The sequence below is a fragment of the Falco biarmicus genome, chromosome 3 (assembly GCF_023638135.1).
Source record: "Falco biarmicus isolate bFalBia1 chromosome 3, bFalBia1.pri, whole genome shotgun sequence".
NCBI classification, from domain to species: Eukaryota; Metazoa; Chordata; class Aves; order Falconiformes; family Falconidae; genus Falco; species Falco biarmicus.
Window position 1 is genome coordinate 8,619,945 of NC_079290.1, and position 25,434 is coordinate 8,645,378.

The 25,434-nt window shown below is 38.3% G+C and overlaps 1 protein-coding gene across 4 annotated transcripts in view; it reads left to right on the forward strand.

The window, feature by feature from the left end:
- Positions 1 to 25,434, forward strand: part of CDH12 (cadherin 12) — a 220,698-nt gene that overhangs the window by 157,234 nt on the left and 38,030 nt on the right. For all 4 annotated transcript variants that reach the window (XM_056333477.1, XM_056333476.1, XM_056333478.1 and 1 more), the window contains 2 exons: positions 13,408 to 13,595; positions 22,818 to 23,071. In XM_056333477.1, the coding sequence (XP_056189452.1) occupies positions 13,408 to 13,595; positions 22,818 to 23,071 (442 nt within the window). The remainder of the gene's footprint in view (positions 1 to 13,407; positions 13,596 to 22,817; positions 23,072 to 25,434) is intronic.

Consider the following 25,434-nt stretch of genomic DNA (forward strand, 5'->3'; position numbering starts at 1 on the left):
ATCTGCCTGTCCATACTGTAGAAGTTTTCAGTTGATTGGATTTGGCTTTCAAAAGTGGCCAGTACAATGCATTTTACATAATGCATTAAACCCTCCACTGGAGACAGCAGAGGAAGCAATAAACTTAAATGGAAGAGCGAACAAAACAGACAATTCAGAAACTGGAAAAAAAATGTCTTTCATCAATGCAATTTCAGGAAATTCAGTGCAAGAAAAAAAGAGCCTTTTTTTTTTTTTTTCCTCTTAGTTATATAACCTTTGCATGCTACTTGAATGATCTGTTATCTGGATGGTCTATTATATAGATCTATCGTCTATTTCACAATTATAATATTAGAAATAGAGTTGAGTATTATTACTTTTTAGACAGCATCTTTTTTCAGTGATTATTTATTGGTTCATAGCATATTTTAATAGGTTACTTTAAAGTACTGAGATCTGTAGAAATATTTTGAAAGAAAAGACCACCGACTGCTGAACTTAGAATGGCCTGTCTATAAATACTTATGAACACACTCTCTGTAGATAGAAAATTCTTATGTTTATTTATTTATATATTCTGGGAAGCTTAGTACATTACAGAAATTGCAAATGCACAATTTAGCATAGGGTTTACTATATAAAAGCAGGTCAATTTTGTTCACTTGGTAAACTAATGTGACTGATTTGATTCATGAGGCTTTGAACCAGTCATGCTCAGATTTTATTGCAAAATTGGGTTCATATGCAAAGTGCAAGTAAAAGGTCTTCTGGTCCATGTGAGATAAAAATAAAAACCTTTTAACACACTGCTTTGGATGAGTGGCCTATGAGAGAAGTTCCTCAGATAACGGTATCTGCTTTTAAAGATTTCAGAAGTATATAATGCAGATCCCACCCAGCAGTAAATCAGGCATTTAGAGAAAAGGATTGTGTGATTACAAAATTATTGTCTTCACTAGTTTAAAGATTAAAACAAAAAAGTTTCGATTAAAAAAAATGAGGAAGATTTATTCCCTCCCTACTTACTTGGGATTAAGGTTCAGAGCTCCGATATGTCTAATTAAATATTTTAACAAGTCTGCCCAGCTTTCTGGGAGGTTATTCTACCTAGTGCAGTTTAGATAGGGAAATATGGCTTCTCTTGTTTCTGCTGTTGAAAGTTGTGCTTTGTATATAGCACTTGCATCTTCATTGGCTCTTGGAATGAAAATGACTGCATCTTTCATTGATTAAAGAATTTTCCTGGCAGACAAGAGGCCTTAATTCAGTTCCGGCAACTAATTACTTATTTCATACCAAATGGGAGATATTTACACAGGACAGGTGGACAGATTCATAGCAGACAAGCCTGCAGGCTGTGATTAGGAGGGACACCATGTCAGAGCTTGCTTTCAGTCATAAAGGGAAGAAGGTTACATCCTAGTCTTACACACTTTTTAGTTTTTCTAACTACTGTGCCATATGACATAAAGGGGAAACAAAAGCACCAGCCTGGTTTTGTAAACCAAGCTTAAATCTTTTAACATCAGAAAATCAGTGAGTCTAATTTCCATTTACCTGTGAGTTTTGGGTAAACTAAAACTTTATTTTTTAATTGAACATATATTTTAACCAACCATTTCAAGGAGTTATGGAAGACAGGAACACAAACACTCCAGAAACAGGTCCATGCAATTGTAAGCCAATCATGAATCCAGCAGCCATGAAGAGCTCATTATAATTCTGGATTTTAATACCAGTAAGTCACTTAACTACAGCTTTAACAACAGCAATACAATAGTCAAATCAGTAAGGGAAGAAATACTAACAGACCAGCATTTGCACAGTGCTCTTACAGGAATTAGAGGAGGAGTTAGGGTAACCTCTTTAATCCAGGTTCCTTCCAAGTCTCCACACCTCTGTACTGTCTGCATCTCTCACCCTCCTCTGGCTTTCTATTTCCCCCTCACCCTGTCTACCTTTACATTTAACATGCACTCTTGTCTCCTTTCTCCTGAAAGAGACACAAATTTATCCCTGATCTCATTTTCATCTTATAACTACTGTGCAGCCATCTCCTCCTGCTCCCCAAGTGTTTGGGTTTTTTTCTCTGCCATAACACTGCTAAACCAACACCATCCTTTGCTGGGTCACTTTCAGCTCTGAGTCTCCTGACATTTTGCTATAATGAGATTATGAGTCTTCACCATCCCAGATAAGCTTTTTATAGTTCCATCTTGTTTGGTTTGGCCACTGCACTGTCATACAGCTCAGTGACCCTTGCCTGCTGTTTCTATTCAACCCACCTATATTAGCTACATATTTGACAGTTATTCATAAAAAACCTCAGTTCTTTTTTTTTTTTTTCCCCTACACCTCCACTTAACCAGTGTAGTTGTAAACATTTTTACATAGACTAAAAGAAGGTATAAAATGGCTCATTATATTTTCCTTTGAAGACTTAAAGAATGACATGAGAGTGTCAGGGAAAGTCCCTGGACATTTCGGTCATCAGTATTGTTAGCCTGAGCACAGGCACTGGGCACAGTTTTGACCAACACCAAGTAAAGCTTTCTTAGACAAATTCAGGGCATTTGGGGAAATTAGTGCAGATCAGGAACTATTCTCAGCAGTTACATTCCATGAAGCTGACCTATTTTGGTGTGGGTAAAGGAATTTAATAACATGGAAATAGGCCACTCTGTACTGGGTAGCTTCTGGGCTGGCACATGAAATTTCTTTGAACACTTGTAACTTTTTGAGCCTATGCTTTCCAATCCAGGCCACGCAGCCCATCTTGGGTCACAGCACCTGACAATTAAGTAGGCTTCTGTTACTGTTTGTGTGTGTGCAACATAAAGGAGTTAACATAAAAACCTACATTGATACAGATTTCTTACACTTAACCAACTTTCTCTTACTTCTTGCTTATTCCTTTCCATGTATGAATTCTTCAGGCACTTTCAGTGAGATCTGATTTGCCCCCAAAAGTGGAGGCAGTCTTAGTAAAAGCTCCCTAGAAACTTCTTTTTCTTTGGTAGTTGTCACTGTTGCATGATCTTGATCATACAGCATTTTGAAGAGTGAAACATTTGATTCAGGCTGAACAATGACACAAAAGCCAACTAAAGCATAGTATTTTGAAAAGGGGGGGGGGGGGGGGGGGGGAACAAAAAAACCCCCAAACCACCCACACCACCAAAACCCTGAGAAATAAACGGGAGGGCGAAATATTCAGTTGCCAGAGATTCTCAGATACGCTACACTTATATTGTTGGGGTTTTTTTAACTTTCTCAAGAATGCATAACTAGCAAAGGCTAGCTTAGAAGAAAGGACTGTTTAGAGTACTGGTTGAATGGAACAAAAAACTTCTTTAAAGCTCTAAACTGAGAAAGATTGGACCCTCAACTGCAAAGCAGAGCATGAAAACAAATATAGCTATTTCTTGGTACTACTCTATAACCAGTGAAAATACAGGTAATTTGTATTTTTACAGATCACTTGGTAAAATGTAATGCTCTGATTGCACAGTAAGCAATAGTCCAGGAAATACAAATGAGCACAATAGTGGTTAGAAGTTAAATATTATCTATTGGTCATGAAATCCTGTTGTTAGTCTGCACTTATCCAATTCATTAGCCCCGTTTCATGAGGTTTAAGTGGTAACTGATCATTAACAGTAAGATTTATAGGTCAATTATTTTTAAACACATCATTATCATCATAGTAGATTATTATCATTAATAATTGTACTTTACATCTGCTACCTTCTGTATAGAAGGTGTAAACAAATACAGTTCATAGAAATTCAACAACCTTTGGCAGGAATCATGACATTCATTCCACCCCAATGTGTTTTCTGTGGGGAGCGATGAAGAAATTATGCATTCAAAACGCAGAGAGTATTTAGACTGGATGCACAACATTATCCACGGTAACCTTGGGATGGCTGAAAAGCACCATGCATCTCCACCCACTCTCTGAACCTGAAGAGTGGCTAGGGCTACGGATTTAACAGCATGGGGTTGCCTTGCAATGCCTTGAGAATTGGTTGCAAAGTAACTCACAGACTACAGCGTCACTTGCTGCATCACTATAATTTCTGGCAGCATCTGCCTTTTTCCTCAAGGCCTTCTGTCCAAATAAGAAATGAACACAGCCGTTCTGCTTCTGACCGTGGTGGGCTTGCTTTCTGAAAGGTGTAGAGGCTACTGTGCAACATGCAATGAAACAGACCATAAGTAATTATCTAATTATAATCACAATAGTTTAGGCTCATCATTTTCAGAAATACCTAATAACCACAGTTGTAGTTAGATTTTCAGGAGTGCCCCACTCCTTCCAAGATCATTAACTGGGATGCTCAAAACAATGCTTGTGACAATCCCAAAGTTCCTACTGACAGCCCTAGAAGCTGCAGATACTGAGCAGTTTTGAAACTGCTTTCCCTTTAGTCCAAAACACATGTAGTTGAATTTTTTTAGAGCAAGTTACAAAAATAAAAATAAAATAGTAGAAATATCCTAGAGGAACTCTTTCAAGTTTTCTCTTGAATACATGACAATTATATTTTTTCTCAGTGGCTTCCATAACAAATTTGTTGATCTTATAAAAGTGATTGCCAACACTCTCAAGAGAAGGATCTATAATAAAGGAGTCACTACCCACAGATTTCCTTGCAGAAGCAGCAGTATTTATATAGAGATCTCACTTTAAACACTTAAATTGGAAGTCATAAAAATCACTTTTGCTAAGTTGATCATACTTGTTGTAAAGTATGTAAAAGACTACAAATGTGAGGCCAATTGCCATCTTATTGTATCATTATTTTTTGGTCTATATCACACACTAATTCTCAAGTATTTTAAGGAAACTGCATACAGTAAACCAATACTGAAAACAAAGAACACCCAACTCTTAGGCACTTACACTTGATGATTATTTCACATTTTTATATTTCAAAATAATATTCTGCTTCAGACTGTGCTAACATGGTGAAAAAAGAAGTAATATATATTTTAGGGAAAACCATTTACATAAAATCTACCCAATAAGCATGTGAAAATCAAAGCTTCACAGGGAGTCTTCTAAGTAATATGGATTCGAGCATGTTTTGTTTAGGTGATTTTAGATGTGCAACTTGGGTGTGACTTGGAGGACTAAAGATAGGGACCTTATTTCTTTAGTCGATGGAGAGAAAAATGATTCTTCCAGTACAGGTGATTTAGAGCACTTGGCTTAGATCCTGAAGTAAATGGTTTGACCACATTTTTAAGAGTGAATGAATTGTAGTAAGATTGTGTTATTATCTTTTGTGCCAGAGTAATAAAGAATATATGAGAAAGCTCCCGCAAGGTATTTAAGAAGCAGAGATGTTAAGCAGAGCATTACAAACTCTGTGTCCCATCCTTGGCAATATACTTTTTATCATGTTCACATTTCACATATATCATGGAATTTAAATTTTATAGAGGGAATAAGTGTATTGATTTATTTCATGGTGACGGTGTGATCATTAAAATATTACCAATAGACCTACCTGACAAATGAATATTACATGCTGCCTGAGATTCTGAAAAAGGAAAGACAGTTTATCCTGAAAACTATTCTTTTTCTATCCATAAAGCATGCTACACCTTGATAATTCTTTATAACCACTATATATATCTTACATAAAAACATTTGATTCAAGCTTTTAGACTATAACCCAAAATAATTAGTTTTCTCATTGTATTTTGACTTTTTTTACTGCCTTCTTTTGTTTGGGAATAATTTCTTAATCAGTAGACTGTGTATTAGCAGAACAGTTCTTTGTTAGTCATGATACATAATGAAACTGATCATCTAGAACTGGTTTTCCACACAAGCCCTCAGAGATCCAGGAAGCACGTTGTAGAACACATGAATACATTCACAGATCAGGCTTTGCACAGGTGACCATATAGCAAGGCCAATGGAAGGGGAAGTGATAATGGTGGGGTCTTTCCTACACAGTAATATTTGCATAATTAAAACAGTTACTCAGGAAATCGATTTGGTCTCCTCAGCTTGTCAGAAATCAGCTCCATATTGGCTAGAAGAAACCCTTAATTATAATAATGAAGATGTTCTAGAAAAAAAAACCATTTTCTTCCCCTTCTAGTAAAACTGTGCTACCATACAAAAGAAAGTTTAAGATCCTTCGAAGATTTAAGAGTTATTCTTGCCTAGGTATTTGGACACACACATATGAGTGTCTGTGGCTTCAAACAACTGCTCCTAGATTTCTACGCTGAGTGAGCTGTTAAACAGAATATTCTCTCGTCTTTGCTACACCCAGCACTCTTTGGAGACAGAAGCATTGGGTCTGAATATCTTCCAATGAGAAAATGAACTGGCATTTCCCATTTCCTGAACTCTTGCTCCAACAAGGAGGGTATTATGCTCTGGGGAATTAGTTTCTGGCATGCAAGTGGGAGGTTTATTTTTAGAAAGCTTTGTGACAACTTATCAGTAGAAAAAACAGCAAATGGTTAAACTGATTTTTTTCGGTATACAAAAATTACACCAGGTATGATGAACTTTTTTTTTTTCAGGAAAAAAGAGGACAGCCTCAAAACCCCAGTCTGCTAGTTCACCTGAGGTCCTCATAGACTCAGTAGCTGCCAGATCTGGGGAACCTCCATCATGTGGATCACCCTAGACTTCAGCAAGATCAGACCCAGAATGGGTTTTGCTTCTGTTCATTTTCCCTTGAAGAACTGGGAACCCTTGGACATCCAGGATCTCTTCAGTCTGGAGAGATGCAGCTCTTGCTAGGAGTGGACCAGGATCCACAGCAGAGAACTGGGAACTTTAAGAATGGTTATGTTGTTGTTGTTATCTAATAAGGCCATAAACCCTAACTCAGAGCAGTAGGTTTGAGGATGGAAGAAGCCTTGCCATAACTGAAATTTTACCAGCCTATGCCAGATCATGCATGAAACTGCATGAAAGAATGTTCTGGTCTGGGAAGACCCTAGCCAGGAAGATTCTTTGTTATACCCAGAGTGAGATTAAGACACAAACAAGGTTAAATGCCGCTGATCAAGCAAATTTATCGTGTGCTTATGTAAACAAAACATTCACATGTTGTGGTAAGAAAATAGCGTTAGGAAAGAGGGAAAGATAGGAAAGAAGGAAATCTAGCAAGCAGTTGGGATAGAGTTGCAAGAGATGGTCACCACCATGGATGCAGCAGCGTCCTGTTGGTCTGTAGTCTCTATTCACATCAGTGGCAGGGGTCTCAGGATCACCACTTGTTGTTTGGTGACACAGTCTTTTATAGGGAGTTCAAGGGGGTCATTTCCCAGACAAGGGCACGTACCACATTCCTCCGTGGGGCACAAACGATTACTGCATGGGTAGGTGTGATTGTCCATCTCCAGGCACATCCCTCAAAGCAGCGGCATGGCTCTTTCCTTGACCCTGGCCAAAAACTGATGTCAGGCAGCTGTTGGCTCCTTACCTGTTCACAATTGTTAAGTTTTGCAGGAGCTCAGCTAACAAGCTTTGAGACAGTCAGTTTGAGATGTGATCTGTCACAAAGAACAAGGTGACAAAGCTCATCTGGCCTCTTCTCTACAGGGGAAGAGCCCCCTGCAAGTTCCAGCCCCCTGCAGGTCAGAGCCACAGCTAGGAGATGCACAAATGTATCTCTCTGCTATGCTAAATAACATCTTCCCAGCTTTAGGAGCATGTACATCACATGCCACTAATTATTAGGCTGATTAGCTGTAGCTCATCGTAGTGGGTTTGCATGGCAAGGTTTTGGTGGCAGGGGAACTACAAGGGTGGCTTCTGTAAGAAGATGGCAGAAGCTTCCCCCATGTTCAAGGGAGCCAATGCCAGCCGGCTGCAAAAGGGACCCACTGCAGGGCAAGGCTGAGCCCAGCAGCAGCAGTGGTAGTGCCTCTGTGGCAGCACATTAAGAAGGGTTCCACTGCGCAACAATTGCCCCAGGAGAGAGGCGTGAGACTATGTGAGAGCAGAAACTCTGCAGACCCCCAGGTCAGTGCAGACGGAGGGCAGGGGCTGCTCCAGGCACCAGAGCAGAGATTCCCCTGCAGCCCATGGTGAAGCCCATGGTGAGGCAGGCTGTGCCCCTGCAGCCCATGGAGGGTAACGGTGGAGCAGATACCCACCTGCAGCCTGGGGAGGACCCCACACCAGAGCAGGTGGATGCCTGGGGGATGCTGTGATCCGAGGGATGCCCAGGCTGGAGCAGATTTGCTGGCAGGCCCTGTGACCCTGTGGGTGACCCATGCTGGAGCAGGCTGTTCCTGAAGGACTGCACCCTGTGGGAGGGACACACATTGAAGCAGTGTGGGGAAAACTGCCGCCCATGGGAAGGACTCATGTTGGAAGACTTAATGGAGTGTTGTCTCTCATGGGAGGCATCCCACACTGGAGCAGGGGAAGAGTGTGGGGAGGAAGGAGAGTCAGTAACATGTGATGAACTGACCATAACCCCTATTCCCATGCACTACTCGGTGGGAGAAGATAGAGAAATGGGGAATTAAGTTAAGCCCGGGAAGAAGGGAGGGAATGGGGGGAGGTGTTTTTCTGATTTGAATGGTAATAAATTAAACTAATTTCCCCAAGTCAAGTCTGTTTTGACTGTGATGGTAATTGCTGAATGATCTCCCTGTCCTTATCTTGGCCCATGAGCCTCCTGTTATATTCTCTCTCCCTTGTCTGGTTGAGGAGGGCAGTGATCGAGCAGCTTTGGTGGGCACCTGGCAGTCAGCCAGCATCAAACCACCACACTGATGTAACAGGTTTAGTACACTATCCGCTTGTATTTACAGCATCCTTTCTTTTGCCTGTTACACTATTGTTAAAACACCAATGAGTGAATATGAACAGTTGTCTTTAGATTCTTCCTAAACAGACAGAAATCAGTGCCCTTATGACCTGGCCAGGATAAAAAACTGAAATGCCTTGTTAATTTAAGCCAACAAGAATATTATAATATACATAATCTGATTATTTTTTCCCTGAGTAAGAATTAAAGATTTAGATCCAAAAGAAAGAAATTATTTTATTTCAGTGTTGTTTCCTGTAAGATTCATGCTGCTATGATTATCTGCAATGCAATACTTCAGCAGTTGCCAAAGACAAGTGAAAAAAATATAGACAAAAAAAAAGCAGGAGAAGGTAATCTTGCATACACACAGTACATGTATGGTGAAATTATAAAAAAAAACAACCCTCAAACAGCATTTACATCTGTTTGGTTGAAGGCCATTATGCATTTAGCTTGTCCTTAGATGCTAACATGGATTATTTCTTGCTGATCGTTTTGCTGATGACATGTAATGGTGCTTTTCATTTCTTACTCTTACCAGAATTGAAAACCTTTTTGTTAAATGATGGTGTACCTGTAAACTGCAGGTATGGAGAAACAAAAAAACCCAACCCAAACCAAAAACAAAACAAGAAAAAAAAAACCTTTCTAAGGACAGATCAAACCCCAGAACAGCTTTTGAGCCTTCAGAACTAAAACTAATCTAATCACGTCAAAAGAACTGTAAGTGTGTGCTGAATTTCAGTCAAAATGACTGATTACCTGTCACTCAGCTCTGATTTCTTCCCACTATGCACTTTGGAACCATCTTTGGTTTAGAAACTCAGAGGCAGATTGTATGTGTTGTTAGCTTGCCTCTAACTACATTTTCCTGAATGCTTTTGGGCTGAGTAATAAGCCCTATCAGTCATTGCAGCCTAAAATCTTCAATAGCATCATCACTCGTTTATTTGTATCATTCTCATTGATGCTGCTCGATCTGAAACTCTGAAGAAATTTCACACCTTGAATCACAGAGGCGCTACACAGGCTTTGTAAGGGAATGCCTGAATGCTTATGCTGAGATACATAATCACTGGGCTTTCTCTAATTTTGGATTCTGGGTTGAATTTTAAGTGTAATTTAAGTGCAAAATGTTGCATAAGTTAAACAGGTCAACTGGCATATGACTTTTGGCCTTAAAAACACTTTTTTTTTTTTCTTCTTAAAATTGCTTGTACAACAGAGCAAAAAGTCTTGATCAGGCAATATGCATTGCTACTATCTTTCCTATATGTGAAAATATTCTGACTCGCATGCAATATACATGACTGAAATCATCAAAAGGATAACTAGTTGCAGAGTCCAGTTTCATGGTGCAGTCTGAGGGATGTAAGGGCTTGCTCCTTTGGTACATCTGTATCACTCATCCTCTATAAAGGACAGCATCAAACGTAGAAAACATATTTTAAAAAGATTTATGCAAGTAGATTTTTGTAGGCAGAGAAGTCACATGAGACAATCTACAGAATTTGACAGAACTGTTTGAGTAGCATAACCAGCTGCTGCATAACGTTGGCTGAGCTGCTTGTTCCATCATTCCTAGAAGCTGCAGAGAACAAGGTTTTCAGGACCTTTGGGAGTAAAAGGCTATTACTCAGGCCTGTTTCAATATACCTCTATAGCAAATGGAGGTAGTAGTGTACACAGGCGAAATGGACAATAAAAACTGAATAATGCTAAACTGTCACAGCAAGTCTAGGGCAAGAACTAATGTCTTCTAGAGACAGAAAAATAAAAATCTACAAAACTGTCCTTTTGTTATATTTCATATGCAGCATTCATGTGATCATTTCAAATGTCCTCTGTACAAAGACAGGGAAAAAATAAGTTTTTCATGCTATACATTTTATTCTCTTTAAGTTTTTCCCTGAGGTGGCAACAATACACTTTATTTGTTTTCATTTATTTTATTCTGAAAGTATGTTGTCGCAGTAGCACCATTAACAGCTTCCATATGCTGTGAAAATAATATTACAGGAGGACAATGGCAGTGTAATTACATACTACATCTTCAGAGATCTAACTCTGGCAGAGTTGACGATTACTTCAGAGTTTCAAATTAATCTGGATAACCCCATCTTTATTGCTGTTGAATTTCTGGAAGTGATGAAATGCCAAGTCATTGAAAATAACTGATAAAAGCCTAAACAATCTGAAACGAGTAATGCCATGTTTCTTTGACTTCATCTAAGTCCCATGTGCTTTACAGCCAGGTGTAATATTTTATAGAGAAATGTTTGTTTTAATGGATCTGAGTGCTCTTCAGTTCACTAAGAACAGATCAACTAGGCGAAAGAAAAAAAAAAGGAAAAATCCATTATCATATGCTCTTACATTTTATGTTTGCCAAAATTGTGGCTGTAAAGAGCAAACACTGCAGCAATGATTTCTGTCATCCAATCTAAGTGTCTGTAAAAGATCTGGGCATCAGGGCTAGAACTGTGATGTGGAAATATAATATAAGATTCAAGTGTAGGCAAAGCCCTTTTAGATCCTTTTACTTCCACCTCTTCTGAATAACTTGCACAGCAGAGACCCAGCAATACACACGTTTGTGACATTAAATAATAGGAGGATTTGTGACTCTTCTGCATACCATGTTAAAATTTTATTTTTTTACTCATTCATTGAAGTATAACTAAGAAATAGCTGAGACTGCTATTGTCTTGCTGATACTTTGTGTCATAATGCTCCTTTCCAGCTGTTAAAGCAAAAGGTTCCTTTAGTACATTCCCTTGAAAAAAGAAGGAAATTTTCCTTTATTATGTTGTGTTGGAAGAAAGTGAAGTGATAATTGCACAACTTTTAGGTAGCTCACTCAATGATTACTACAAAGCTACACACGGTAATGTCCAAATGTGGATGCTGTCACAAACACACTTTACTTACAGGGATTTTCTCAAACAATTAAAGCAAGTTTTGCCTTCAGGTATACTTTGCATACTGATAGAGAGAGAAAGCAGGCAAAACACATTTTTTTCAGAGGCATTCAAACAGACAATTCTATAGGTACCATAGCCCAAACTACTAGCTCACAAAAACAGTAGTTTTGCTCCTAATCCAGCAGTGCTAATGTCAATTTTTTCCTCACCTAGAAAAAGCTTGTAAAGCTGAAAAAGCTGACACAGCATGCATTGTGAGGAGATAATGACAGGGAACTGTGTCTGCTGTTTAATTCAGCGTCTGGATGCGAAAGTCATCTAACCTGCTGTTGCATGATATACAACTTCTCAGAGCCTTATTTTGTGAAGTGTGACTGAACCGCTACCAGGCTGAAATCTCTGAGACATCCCCCTAATATGCCTCCCACTAGTCACAGATGCCTGCCCTTCTATACTGTTGAAAAAGAGGTGCAAATTTCCTCCTACGTGTTTACACGCAGAGGAACAGGGAAGGCCATTGCCGATATTTTCCTGCGCTGGAGGGGCTGTTCTGTGAGAGCTGTTGGAGAATGACCAGGGAAAACAAAATGATGGGGCAAGCAAAACGCTAGCTTTGTTGAGAGCCAGGATGAAGCAAATCAAATACCCCAGGCCTGCTGAAATCAGCTCCAAAAGCTGCTGGTAGTTTTGACAGCAAAGGCTGCTGCATGAAGAAAGGTGAGCACTACCTGCCCACTGGAAATACTGGTCGTGGCGGTGGGCACCGGCAGCTGTGCAAAATGACAGCTGCAGCGAGGGGTGCCGCGAGCAGGGGAGCCAGGCACTGCAGCACTGCTGTAATAAGCCAGGGCACCCTGTTTTAAATTAAGGCTGCTGCTATGGATGTCGTTAAAGTCAAGGTTGACTCAAAGTACTTTGGACCTCTTTTAGCTCTTTTATCTGTCATGTCTTGTGCTTTTTCAGCGGAGCTGCTTCTCTGAATTAAATCATTTTGTCCTTACGTATCAGTAGTAATGCTTATTTTTAAAGTGTGTAAATTTCACGTGTTGGTTTTTTATTACCACTGATAGTAAATAAACCGAAAATAAAAGATGCAGAGCTAAAAAAAATTATATTTAGCAGTGAACTTTTAGTCAGAGCACCCTCTGGTGGCTAATGTATAAACATTACTCTCTGTCATCTCCCTTGGCCCTCCTACTCCCCTGGAGTTGTACATCTAATTGTAATACTGACTACTACAGAAATGAGTGGAAATCAATCCTTTCTCCACTGAATTTTTCCTTTCAACTACTGTGAAATGCGTGTGTATATTTTCTCAGTAAAATACGAATTCAGATACTAAAACCCGTTAAACACAGGAGGGAAATGCTTATTAACATGTACTGTCTACAAGTGGAGTTTAATTCAAAAGAGTCAACCATGTGGGTAAAATTAAAGATAGAAATACGGATAGCTATCTCAATAGATAGCGATGCTAAGGTTTTTACAGTTGCACTGGACTAAATCTAGAAATTAGGGGAAATCGGTGGGTAAAACATGAATATGTATTTTCTAATCCTTTGTTGTTTTGATCTCATCATTTTAACTAGATGATTTAAGTCTGTTTATTTTGCACAGGCTCCATCGTTTTGAAAAGGCATACTGTGTTAATTATCAAGAAATCCCAAGAATGACTATCTACCACTTTTTCACAGGTATCTTCCATTTAAAAGTACCTGAGTCCTCCCATGTTGGTTCTGCGATTGGAAGGATCAGAGCTGTGGATCCTGATTTCGGGAAGAATGCAGAAATTGAGTACAACATAGTTCCAGGAGATGGAGGAAATTTGTTTGACATCACAACAGATGAGAACACGCAGGAAGGAGTCATCAAACTGAAAAAGGTATGTGGCACTGATGGGGTGTATGTACCTGTGGCTCAAGTGAGAAATTAGGTAAGAGAAGTAAATGTTGTACAATTATACCTCATAAAGAACACATAGTAGTTTCTATCTTTATTAGAATCTGTGGTTGTGGCCTTAGTCTTAAAAGAAATTGGTAGTGTTTCTTTTCATATACAATCAGGTATGACTTTTCATAAATAATGTCAATTTTAATGGCAGAGAACTAATTCTTATCTCTGTCTAGAAAGTAAAATTTCTCTTTTGTGGGAAGTGTTCCATCTAAAACCATATGAAAAATGTTCCCGTTCAGAACATGGAATGAAAGAGGTTTATTTTATGTTTAAGATAATATATTTAATTTTTACTTATAAACTTTTTGTTTTGAAAACTTTGATGCTATGTTTTTTATTTTAATAATGAAGCTGTTGTACAGTATTGTGGTGAACAGAGTTTTTACTCAGGGTAGAGTCGTCCCAGATGATTGCAAATCGACAAGTCCTACTTCCAGTCTCTTAATAGCATCCCAAATAGCTGGTTATCAGATACTCATGCAAGGGGGCACACTGCATCTCAGCTGTTGATGTTGCTTTAGTGTACTATAGTAAGTTCAAGATTACTGAATTTATGAATTTTGAAGATAGAAAGGATAAATGTGATTTGGAATTTAGTGATTAAAGCATTCAGTAGTAGAGATCCAAAATAGGGACTTGTCACATTTTAACCAATGATCGTCTTCTGAGCCCAGGCATGTACATGTACAGCAGTGATCAACTTGTTTAGCAGAAAGAACCATCATCTCATTTTGAAAGGCCAGGTTATGTTTCATAGACAGCTCATGTTTGCAGGTGTAATTTTTGTAAAATAAACACATCTATGATCTGAGCACTTCGTCAGGGTCTGGGAAAGAAAGAGTTCTGGACATGTATATTAAAACAAGCTTTAGGAGTAAAGAAGTGTTAGTTCCAATAAAATTTAGAATTTAGGTAATTAAATTTCCCCTGGCTCTGACCAATGATCTGTATTTGCATTATACTCATTCTAACAGCAAAATTCCTGGCTTTAGCTTCTTGACACAGAAAAAAGTAAATTATCTATAGGTGCATTAAAGGACCAGATGATGTCAAGTCACTTACTCTTCTGCTAGTTTTAAGTGACATAAAATAGAAGCTACGATACCCACAAGATGTAATTTGTCAATGAGACGCAAACTTTTTCCACTCTTCACAGACCCCCTTCTTTTCTGACTAAGAGTTTTAATGTACTGCTTCCTCCTTATGTGAATTTGTAATTTTTTTTTTAATTTTTAAAAATTGTTCTCATCACTTTTTTCCCCTCTGTGCAGATGAGTCAAAAATAGCTCCACCTGGGACTGTCAGGCTGACCAGCTGCATGCCCCTCTGTATGCACTGACAATCACAAATGTCAATGAGTGGGAACCATTGAAAAATGTATGCTTGAGCATCAGAAGTAGGTTTTTGCTAGGATTCAGTTCTTCCTGGGTTAGTTCAAAGTCTCAGCTGTGCTGACTGTTTTTATACACAGCAATGGAATTTTTCCATACCTATGGTTAAGTAGGTATGTATTAGACTGTACAGTCAAAACATTCAAATTGGCTATGCAGATTCAAACAGCACACATATAGTAGTTTTTACTGATGAAGCGTGTTCACATATGAATTTGCCTGACACAGTTATCTTAAGAGCAGCACAGGCAAAACACCTGGTACTTTTGAGACTGCTACATCAGGAATTATATAATGTCTGTATGAACCACTAATTAAAACAAACAAACAAACAAACAAACATAATTAGTTCTATGTCCAGATACTTTACTGCATTTATTCAGCCTTTTCAGTATTGAGATACAGCATATCTGAAAGTTTAGGGCACCTTTACAACAGCAGAACATCAGTTGATGTTGCCTAATGTAAATGTTAGCTCTCTGCCATTGAAGAGGAGGGGGAAAAAATATAGTCCTAATCCCTTCTTAATCTTCTTCATCGTAGTGAGCCTGGGGATGGTGACAGGCTGTGAAGGTCAGGGAATACTATCCTTGTTCTATGCCGGAGTGTGGAAAGAAAATAAACCCAATATGCAGGTCATCCCATAAAGAATGCCTTTATACAGACTCTACACATTGTCCTTCACAAACCCTTTCTCTAGGAAAAGCTCCCTTTCACCAAGCTTTAAATGATCCAAGTGTTTTAAGACATTTTTGAATCACCCAAAATCCATCCACTTAAGTTCCTTACTGGATCCTGGTTAAACAAGAGCAATACTGATTCATAATGATACTGTTAACTCAGTTGTCTTTTCCTGTCCTCTGTGCTTGTAATAATACAAATGTGCCTTTATGGGTTGCAGTTTTCAGATTTTCAGAAGTGCTAGACAAACACAATTTTGTGAACACCTATTAAAATGCATGTTACCTGAACTGTACAAGACTGCAACAGCACTATTCATTTGCCTGCAGAGAAGCAATTCCACATTGCATGGTGTTCAAAACACTGACTTGACCTTGTGGGATTACGCAAATATTTAAGTTAGGTATGCGTTTAGTCCTTCTTTAAGTCAAAGCTGGTGAATGAATACGACCACACTTTCAATTCGGAGCTATAAATAATAAATAGTCAAAGACACTAATAAAAAGTACCTGTGCTTTAAAAACCGGTTTGGACTGGTTTTGGTATCATAACATATCCTGATGTTGGATGTACTGCATTAATTCAGTGCTGAGCCATTTCAAAACCATTTATAAAGTTTGCTTTTATTTTTCCTGAAAAATTTCTTGCAGCCAGAAACTGTCATTCACTGTGTAAATGCTTTTGTGTTCTGTTGTTATGCAAAACCAGATGGAGACATTTCTATATCAAAATTGAGAAAAATGAAGCCTTCCTGGACTGCATTTATTTTTGGTGGAAAATACATTTGATGATAAAAAATTGCACAAGCCAAGCTGTTCTTTTCAGCATGCTGAATGCATTGGTGGAGGCAAAAGGCCATTCTCTGCTTCTAGGACACTAAATGGGCACAAACAGCTACAGCTGGACAATGTGCACATCTTAAGTCATCTGTTTTGGTTGCTAATTTATTTTCATGCTATGATCCAATATAAGCTTGATTACTAATACTCTTGTGCTATTTACATATATTAAAAATGGAATAGCTTTTCTTATAGTCTGCTAAAGAAAAATCCAAATGCTATTTAGCACCACTGTGTGGTTAGTACTGTAAGAGCTTCCCTTCTCTCTCAAAAAAAGAGAAAATAGTATTGGTAAAAAGTGTGGGAGAGTGTGGACTTTAGGATAGTGCTGTATACAGTTGTTTGTAAAAGTAGAAATACTACTATTTTAGGAACAGAATGACCAATTTCTTCCCTTCTCTTGAGCTATTTAATAAAGTTTTTATTGAGTTTTATATTTATGTATTATCTGTCATCCTACCTGAATGTGTCAGCAAACTACAATGAGTGTAAGCTACAAGAAGCAGGGTGACAGAAGGGACCATCTCCTTTGTACCAGATGTGGTGGCCTCAGGTGGAGCATGGGGTAGTGCTCCCGGGTACAGGGGGAAAATGTGTCAGTCCCAGGCAAGCTCCCGATTTTATTGAAACTGATAAGAAATCCTTAATGACCACATCCAACAGAAAACAGAAGGATCCAAGCTTCACTGAACAGTTGGCATTAAATTTATTAAACTAAGCATAAGTTTATAGAATAAACCTATTATGTGCAGAAGCCCCTTAACTGGCTCAGCATGAGCTAATCCAGTAATTGATCAGGGTTCAAGCACTGAGTCTAGCTCAAACATTACTAATTAGTGCAGACTGTCATTAAACCCAGGAAAAAAGTGTTTCTAGGCTTCACCTGGTATGATCCTACACTGCTGTACTGTACTGCTTGAGCTTCTCCACGTAGGTCAGTGGAAACTCAGGGAACATTTGCATCTTATTTTTTGTAAGCTGTGTACCACTGCTAACTGATCAGATGGCAAAGCAGTACCATGAAATCACGGTGTCGGGGCAGACATAGCACCACATAATGAGAAACAATAACTTTAGTGACGATAAAATAACAGAAACTGGGGAAACAATGAACAGACTCCGTAGCTCCAGGAAGGTATTTGGAGTGTATGCTTCCTTGGAACCTCAGGGGCCACTTTTAAAAAGCCTTTAGTTGGAGTCAGCAAGTAGTAATTTGACTGTCGACTAAGCCAAATTGTCTTGCTTGTGGGATAGCCCATGTATGATATTGCTATAATGTAAGAGCAGTCTGATAGCATCGGTACACTACAACGGTGAGCATAAGGCAGACTGTTGATATCCCTCAGCCAGAATTGCATTACAGCTACTAACTGCTTTACTAGCAAGACTGTACAGACTGCTCACTCCACCCCTTGATTCTCCAGAGGCAGAGAATATCCTTTGCATGTGTGTGCATAGGCACTGTCTGCCTATAATCATAACTCGAGTTTGTGCGTGGGAATTGTGGTTTTACATTTTGAGGAGGAAAAGCAGCTGATATTAAATCCTTCTGTACAGGCAGAAAGTGGTGATCCAGGTGCAGATGCAATCATAAAGACCATGACAGCCACAGAGAAGAATGACGGGAAGAATGAGGAAGGGGAAATGCTCAGTCTCTGTAGTTTGCAGATACAGCTGTTAGGTTTGTTTTGTTTTGTGGTTTGTTTTTTTTTTTTTTTCTAGAACAGTGAAAGGCACCTGCATAAATGGGTAAGAGGCTTGAGAGCAACAGACAGCTCAATCGCTGACATTGGTCAGCTTCTCCCCTTCCCCAGATAAGAGCGTACATATATTTTGCCCACTTCCCATCAAATTTTGAAATATTCACTTCAGATCTGGCCTATAGATCTCATTTTTTACTGTGCCCTCTCTTCCCTACCTAATGAGAGCTCCTGGTTCATCTGGAGCTTGTTTTAATAAATCAACCTGCTCTGTAATACCAATTATTTCCTTATGCGATTTAAAATCCAGTGCAGAAGTGCAGTTACTGAAACATGTCAATCCACAGCAAACACTTTGATGGCAATATTTCACAAAATATATAGACTTTCAACTCACCTTCAAGGGGAAAGTGTTGCCAGGTTTTGGGATGGGCACATATGACATAGAGTTGTTCTACAGTTGCACAATGCTAATATGAAGGCAAGCCAAGGACGATACGCACCTTCTCTCAACCCAGCGCTACTGTCCATAACTATCCATATACCTAGGGCTTACAACCTCATCCCAAAATACAGCTTCTCTATCATTGTAGGTGTGGATTGTGAAAGCTTGTGCCACAAACAGTGCTGTTGTATCTCTTATGTGTGGATAAAAAGCAGAGCAAAATCACGGGATAGTTCTTTTCTCACTCTTGCCGTGCTTCTCAGAATTCATTACATCTTTCAGCCCATTTTTTTTTTCTTTCAATTCTTTACTTCTTTATATCTATCTATCTACCCATATTTCCATCTATCTATTTAATATGTAATTTTAGACAGATACATCTGTATAGTAGCATTTCTTAACGTCTACCTTGAAGACGGGAAACCAATATTTCAGAATGTATTTATTTCTAACACAGTGCTGTTTATGTGATTTCCTAGTCATACTAAATCTATTCATGGTACTTCCAGAGTTGCAAGATAAAGTGATTTGTCAGTATGTGTTATTTGATTTTGGGATTTGTAGAATGCCTTGGCTGCACACAGTTGTGTGTATGCTGATAGTGCTTTACTATGTGACTATATAGAGCAGCTTGTAACTGTAATATAGGAAAAGGCAGGTAAGAACTGATAGGGGGGCCAAATGCATCTATTCTGTCACTGGTACTTAGAATATCAATTAGAAATATTCCTCTAATTGTTGAATATTTCACAGTTAATAGGACATTGACTTAGTATTACCGAAATTGCTGTTTACATTGGAAAAAACTCATAACTTTTGTAAAATAAAAGCCTTACTCAAACTTAGCTTTCTGAATATATTTTTTTAATAGAAAGAATCAATATTCCTGTTGGTTATTTATAAAACAACACTTCTATGAAACCATTCCATTAAAATCTGGTTAATTGAAAGATGTTTCAATAATGTCATAGGTTTTTTTTCTATGAGATTCCAGCATTCTGCTATGTTTGTACCCTTTAGCAGCATTCCAGGTTTTAGGTGAAAATAGTACTGAGCACTGTCAGACAGTTACTATGTAACAGCAAAATATGTGTTTAAAAATAAAAAAAAAAAAAAGAAAAGGCAGCTAAAATATTGTGTAGCCTACTCATTTTCTTCACAGACTTTAGTGGGATCTACTACACAAAAAAACAAAAAAACAAAACAAAACAAAAAAAAACCCAACCACAAAAAAAAAACCAAAAAACAACACCAAATTACAAAACCCAAAGAAATGCTATTTTAACATCTTTAAAACTAAAACCCAAAAGGTTTTTGCTTGAGGACTAGACAGACATTCAATTCTTCTGTTTTCAGATAGACTGGACATATCAGACAAATGCCAAAATTTGAGACTGTCAATAGCTATCTATATGTCTCAACTCTTCAAAACTGGGAAGACCAGAACTGATCAGGAGATTGTAGCATGGACTTCCCATAAACACAATACATTAAAGCCATACTCTTTTGCTGCATTATATATGTTGTATAAAATCTTAAAAAAAAAAAAAAAAAAAAAAAATCTTCAGTTTACCATTTGCAACATTTCCCATCTTTCCACAGACATTTCAGTTGCAGTTTAGCCTCACTTATATTAAAAGTTTAAATTCTGCTCTTTTGTGGAATTCTGTCACTGATTTCTTTCTCTGACGATGGCTCAGCACTTTCAGCCTCTCTCTTCTTGTTCTGAGTGCCAACTGAGCTTTGCATTGGCCATGTATTGTTTAACCTCTAACTGTGTTTATCATCAGACCCATAGAAGGACAGAAAGAGAGAATGGGTTGCTCTGATATTACAGAGGCAAAACATTTTCTTTTCTTGGGGCAAACGTCTTTCCGAAAATATATCAGTGCTGCCCCATAAGGCTGAGGGGATAGAAATAATGCAGTCACTTTATCTGTCTAGTGGGTTGCTGTTCAGTAAATATGCCAGCCCGAGCACACCAGTACATAGAATTGCTTGGAACCTTATTCCTTTCTGTCCGTCCTCGAACAAGCACTCTGTTCTCCTTACATTATGAAAGTTGTGACTTGGCACTGGCCAAGGACTGTGATCTGGTACTCCTGCCTTGAAGAGTAACTCAGTGAAAGACAGCCTGCAAGGACCGCAGGAATTATGGCTCTTACCATTAGTACATCTATCTGTAAATATTCTCATACATCACAGGAGCTAGTCTGAACAGTTTTAATACCCTTTTTTGGGGGGTATCAAAGATACATACAAGGCATCAGTTAGAATGTCTACTTAATTGAAAGCTTAGATTTCTTACTTTCTCTGTCTTAATCATGTAGCTCTAGCTTAACCGCTCATACTTAGACTTCTTCCACTCCAGACTGGTTCTTTAAACTCTAGGTTTTCTCCCCTTAATATTTTTTTAAACATGTTAACAATTTATGTAATTAGCTGGAGAAGCATTTGACGGGGGAGTTGTTTGTTTTGGGGAGGATTTTTTTTGGCAACGTGTAACAGTGAACATGACTAGTATAGAAACTGAAAAGACAGTGGCAACAATTTGGACAATGAAGCAGCATGTCCATTTGTAGTGAAGGCAACAGCTTAGGGTTTTAACTCTGGGGCACAAGATCTTCCACACTTAATTTTGTTTGTTTCTTTTTAGTCTTTGTTTATGCTCTTCTGTCAGTCCAGTTATAAAGGTGCAACTCACACTGGCTTCCACTGGAAATTTTGTCTGTGGGAGGACGGTTGCAGGTGGTAGTGGATCAGTTAGTAGTACTTGGCTTTCAAGCCTGATTATTTCTGTGGCATATAAACTTGGATGGCTAATTTTAAATCCCCAGCTCAGAAAAGACTGACCATCTAGTCTATTAAAATTACGATGTCTTTCATACGGATTTAAAATTATTATGCTAGCTGTTCAGCTAATGTAAGTCAAGGTAACTTGATTGATTTTAATGGAGCTACTTCATAAGGGCAGAAAATGCCAGAATTTAGATCTATCCTGGCTGTGACAAATGACTGGAAACACTGCGGTAATGACAGCTGGGAAAAAAATGACAGACATTGGCATATTCTTGCTCATACACTTGTGATCCTGCTCTTTTCCATATAGCATATCCTTTCTGTTAGTTTATTTCCAACCTGCCTATAATCGCCAGAAACCACTAGGTGCCAGTGTTACCCAGGCAGCAGGAAAAGCCTTTGTCAGTAACGTTAAAAACAACATGAAAGCCAGTGCAGCTAAACCCTTTAACTGAAAATAAAGCTTCTGTGTCTTTTCAACTAAGTAAGACTGCATTAAGGTTTCTGAGATGATTGCTTTTTTAAAACCAAAGGCACTAAACTTATGTACATTGACAGAAACCCACCCCAAAACAATCTGATTGCGCAATGCATTTCCATCAAACGCCCAGAGCTGCTATGCTGCCTTCAAGACTTTATGGATTACATCTAGGATCATAAGGCAGAGTCAAAGTCCACATTTTTTAGAGTACATGTGGGTCAAATATGTGGCATGAATAGCAGCTCACTGCTGAGACATTTTACAGGAAAAACTTTGCTCAGAAGAAGTTTTAAATCACATTCCAAGCCATACCTAAAGTTTGGTTTGACCCATTGGTATATATCAGACTTTTCATTTGGGCTCACTTCCATCATTTTCATGGTCATCTGAAAGGTTTCTCTGCCAAACGAAATCTTCTATTTAAAGAACTGGATCAGCTAAAGACAGCTGATTGCCTGTGCATGGGAGTTGTGAATGCAAATCTCTGGCTAACCTGCACAGAGCTCATTTGCAAGACATGAATTTCACTCATTTAACTTCAGACACCTACATTGTAACTGTTTACATCCATGCCAGTCATCGCGATTTTTTTTTGATGTGGAGAAACAGTCGTTTCCTGGGTATGATTTATCTGGCCTATTTCAGAAACCACCTTGGCATGAGAAGAACTGCAAAACAAGCTTAGGCAATTAGCTCGGGAGCTGAAGTTTATACTGAAGGCATCTTTAAGCTATGGCAGATTAATCCTACCAAAGTGATTTTGCAATGTTTAATTTTTAGTCAAATCTGATGTTTTTCTTTTGTTCTTTCCACAGCCGTTAGACTTTGAAACAAAAAAGGCATACACCTTTAAAGTTGAGGCTTCCAATCTCCATCTTGACCATCGATTTCACTCGGTGGGTCCATTCAAAGATACTGCTACAGTGAAGATAAATGTGTTGGACATGGATGAACCTCCAGTTTTCAGCAAGCCTACGTACACAATGGAGGTGTATGAGGATACGCCTGTGGGGACCATTATAGGTGCAGTGACGGCACAAGACCTCGATGCTGGCAGCAGCTCGGTTAGGTAAGAAAGCTTTTCTTCCTTCAGTAATTCTCAGACAACCCAAAGGGCTGCTGACAGCGAGACTTGGTGGCAAAGAGCTTAGTAAAAAGATTTAAAATGATCCAAGTCTGTCACTGTAACATATAGAAAAGAGATGATAGTTTGGGTGGGTGATCTGGAAAAAATACGAGAAGTGCTGAGAGCTGCTTATCATACAGATCACATAAGTTACTGACATGACTTCAGAGATGGTGTGCTCAGACTAAGGAAGTAAATACATTGTTTTGCCTGGTGTCTGGTGCTTCCACAAAAGCAGCTCTGAAGTATAGTAATGAAAATGGGATTGTACATGCTGTGTCTGTGTTATACCTCAATGGGTGACAGTGAGCACTGCCCCTTTCACAAGATCCACTTACATTCTACATCTGGCAAAGAACAAATGCTTTGATAAATAATTCTACATCTGTCTTGGCGAAGGCTGTGGGGACATGATTGCTGACCAACATGGCTCTGTTCAGCAGACTTCAGCACAAGTAAACCCCTGCCAGCAAAACCTCTCATTTACTGGTATAGCTTATTTTCCTGAAATAAAAGGGAGAAGGGAGCTGTTATACAAATGTAGTATATTGATTTTGTGGATGTATTTCCAGTCACATTAGAAACTATAAAGTAAACGAGACTGATGTACCAATAAGGAAGCTCCTGCGCAGACATTGTCTAAGACATTGACAGTCATTATACATACTTCCAATACCAATTCAGGCTGGACCTAACTGACTTCAGGAAATATTTTTATTCCCAGACTTTCATGAGCAATATTGCAGACATAATGGAAATCATCAATCTTTAAATATTAATATTTATCAAATGGGACTATGACAGAACAGGAAAATGCCACTAGTGTTTACCAAGTGCATACACACTCATGCATATTTGACTCCAAATTTAATTTGGTCTTTTTAATCCATGTTTATTAATTATATGTATTTTGACTTAGTACATACATTCTCAAAATGTACAATAAACATGGTAGATTATGCATTGTAATCATGTGCAAAAATTTAACATGTAACAGTGACTGTTTAGCTCCTGCTTTGTCGAATCACTGTTAATTATTGCTTACAACTATTACTAATGTTTTTGTTTCACTGTTTAAAAAAAAAATACATTCTTCATTCTTTTTTAATACAGAAATGTATTTGTTCATGAATCTGTGAGACACGTTCCTTCCCTGACCCTGATAAAGGATTGAAATATATACTAACAAAGAATGAAGTAGGAACCTTTTTACCTGGTAGTAGCCTATGAAAATAATCCACTGAAGTCAATATTATGTTGGAAACCATAGTTTCTTGCAACTGGACAGCAAGCCTTTAATCATATTTTCATATGTCATAATGATATGACAGCAGAGTCATTTGAATAGATAACCACTCCTCAGTGAGAGTCTTTTACTTCACAAACCCTCCTAGGAGACTCAAGGGCTTTGGTTACTGATCTTATATTTGAAACTACACACGAAAAATAGTCTCACGATGGTTTCTCCATACACTGCTCACTGTAATATTGAATCCTAAGCTGTTTTAAAGTGACTGTGTCTACCTTTGTTAACCTTGAAATCACTACGTGGGTGTCCAAATGCCCCTCTACAGTTAAAATATCAGGAATAAAAAAAAAATAATAATCAGAAATATTATTAAAAAACCCTTACATTTTAGTCCCAATGCTCTACTTGATGACCCCTTACACTGACAAACTATGGACATGCTCCCAGGGTCACTTTTTATTAACTGATTCAGCTGGTTCATGTCCGGGGAAAAACATGAATACTTCCAGTATTACCATTTTCTCCGAGGGACCCATTCTTACACAGAAGTAAGTTACACAGTGAATTTGATGGACTTTGGAGGGAAATACTTTGCTTTAAGGAGAGGGATGTATTCCAGTAACCCAGCTGACATGCTGAGAAGATTAAGCTGGAAACCTCTTCATGCAGCTTTCTTCCAGCTTTGTAAGATCACTTATTTCAATCAATTTTCATTTTTTAGTCTCGAACTATCTTTATTTGCTCTCATTTACTTGAGGATATATTTGATTCTCTGTATTCAGCTTGATCTCCCGCTTTTTCAATTTCATTATAAGTTTCTTACTAATGTATCTATCAGATGATGCTGTTATGCTCTGGAAGAACCTACCTGTATCCAAATGCTGACTAGTCCAATCAGAAAAAGAAATTATATGCAATTGATAGTTGCTGATATACTAGTGTTAAATATTCCATAAGTTTTACAAGAAAAAAAAGTACCCGACCAGAAGTTTGAAAACCATAAACTAGTTACAAAGCATGTGATTAAAACTTCTTAATGTGTCTTAACCAATTATGG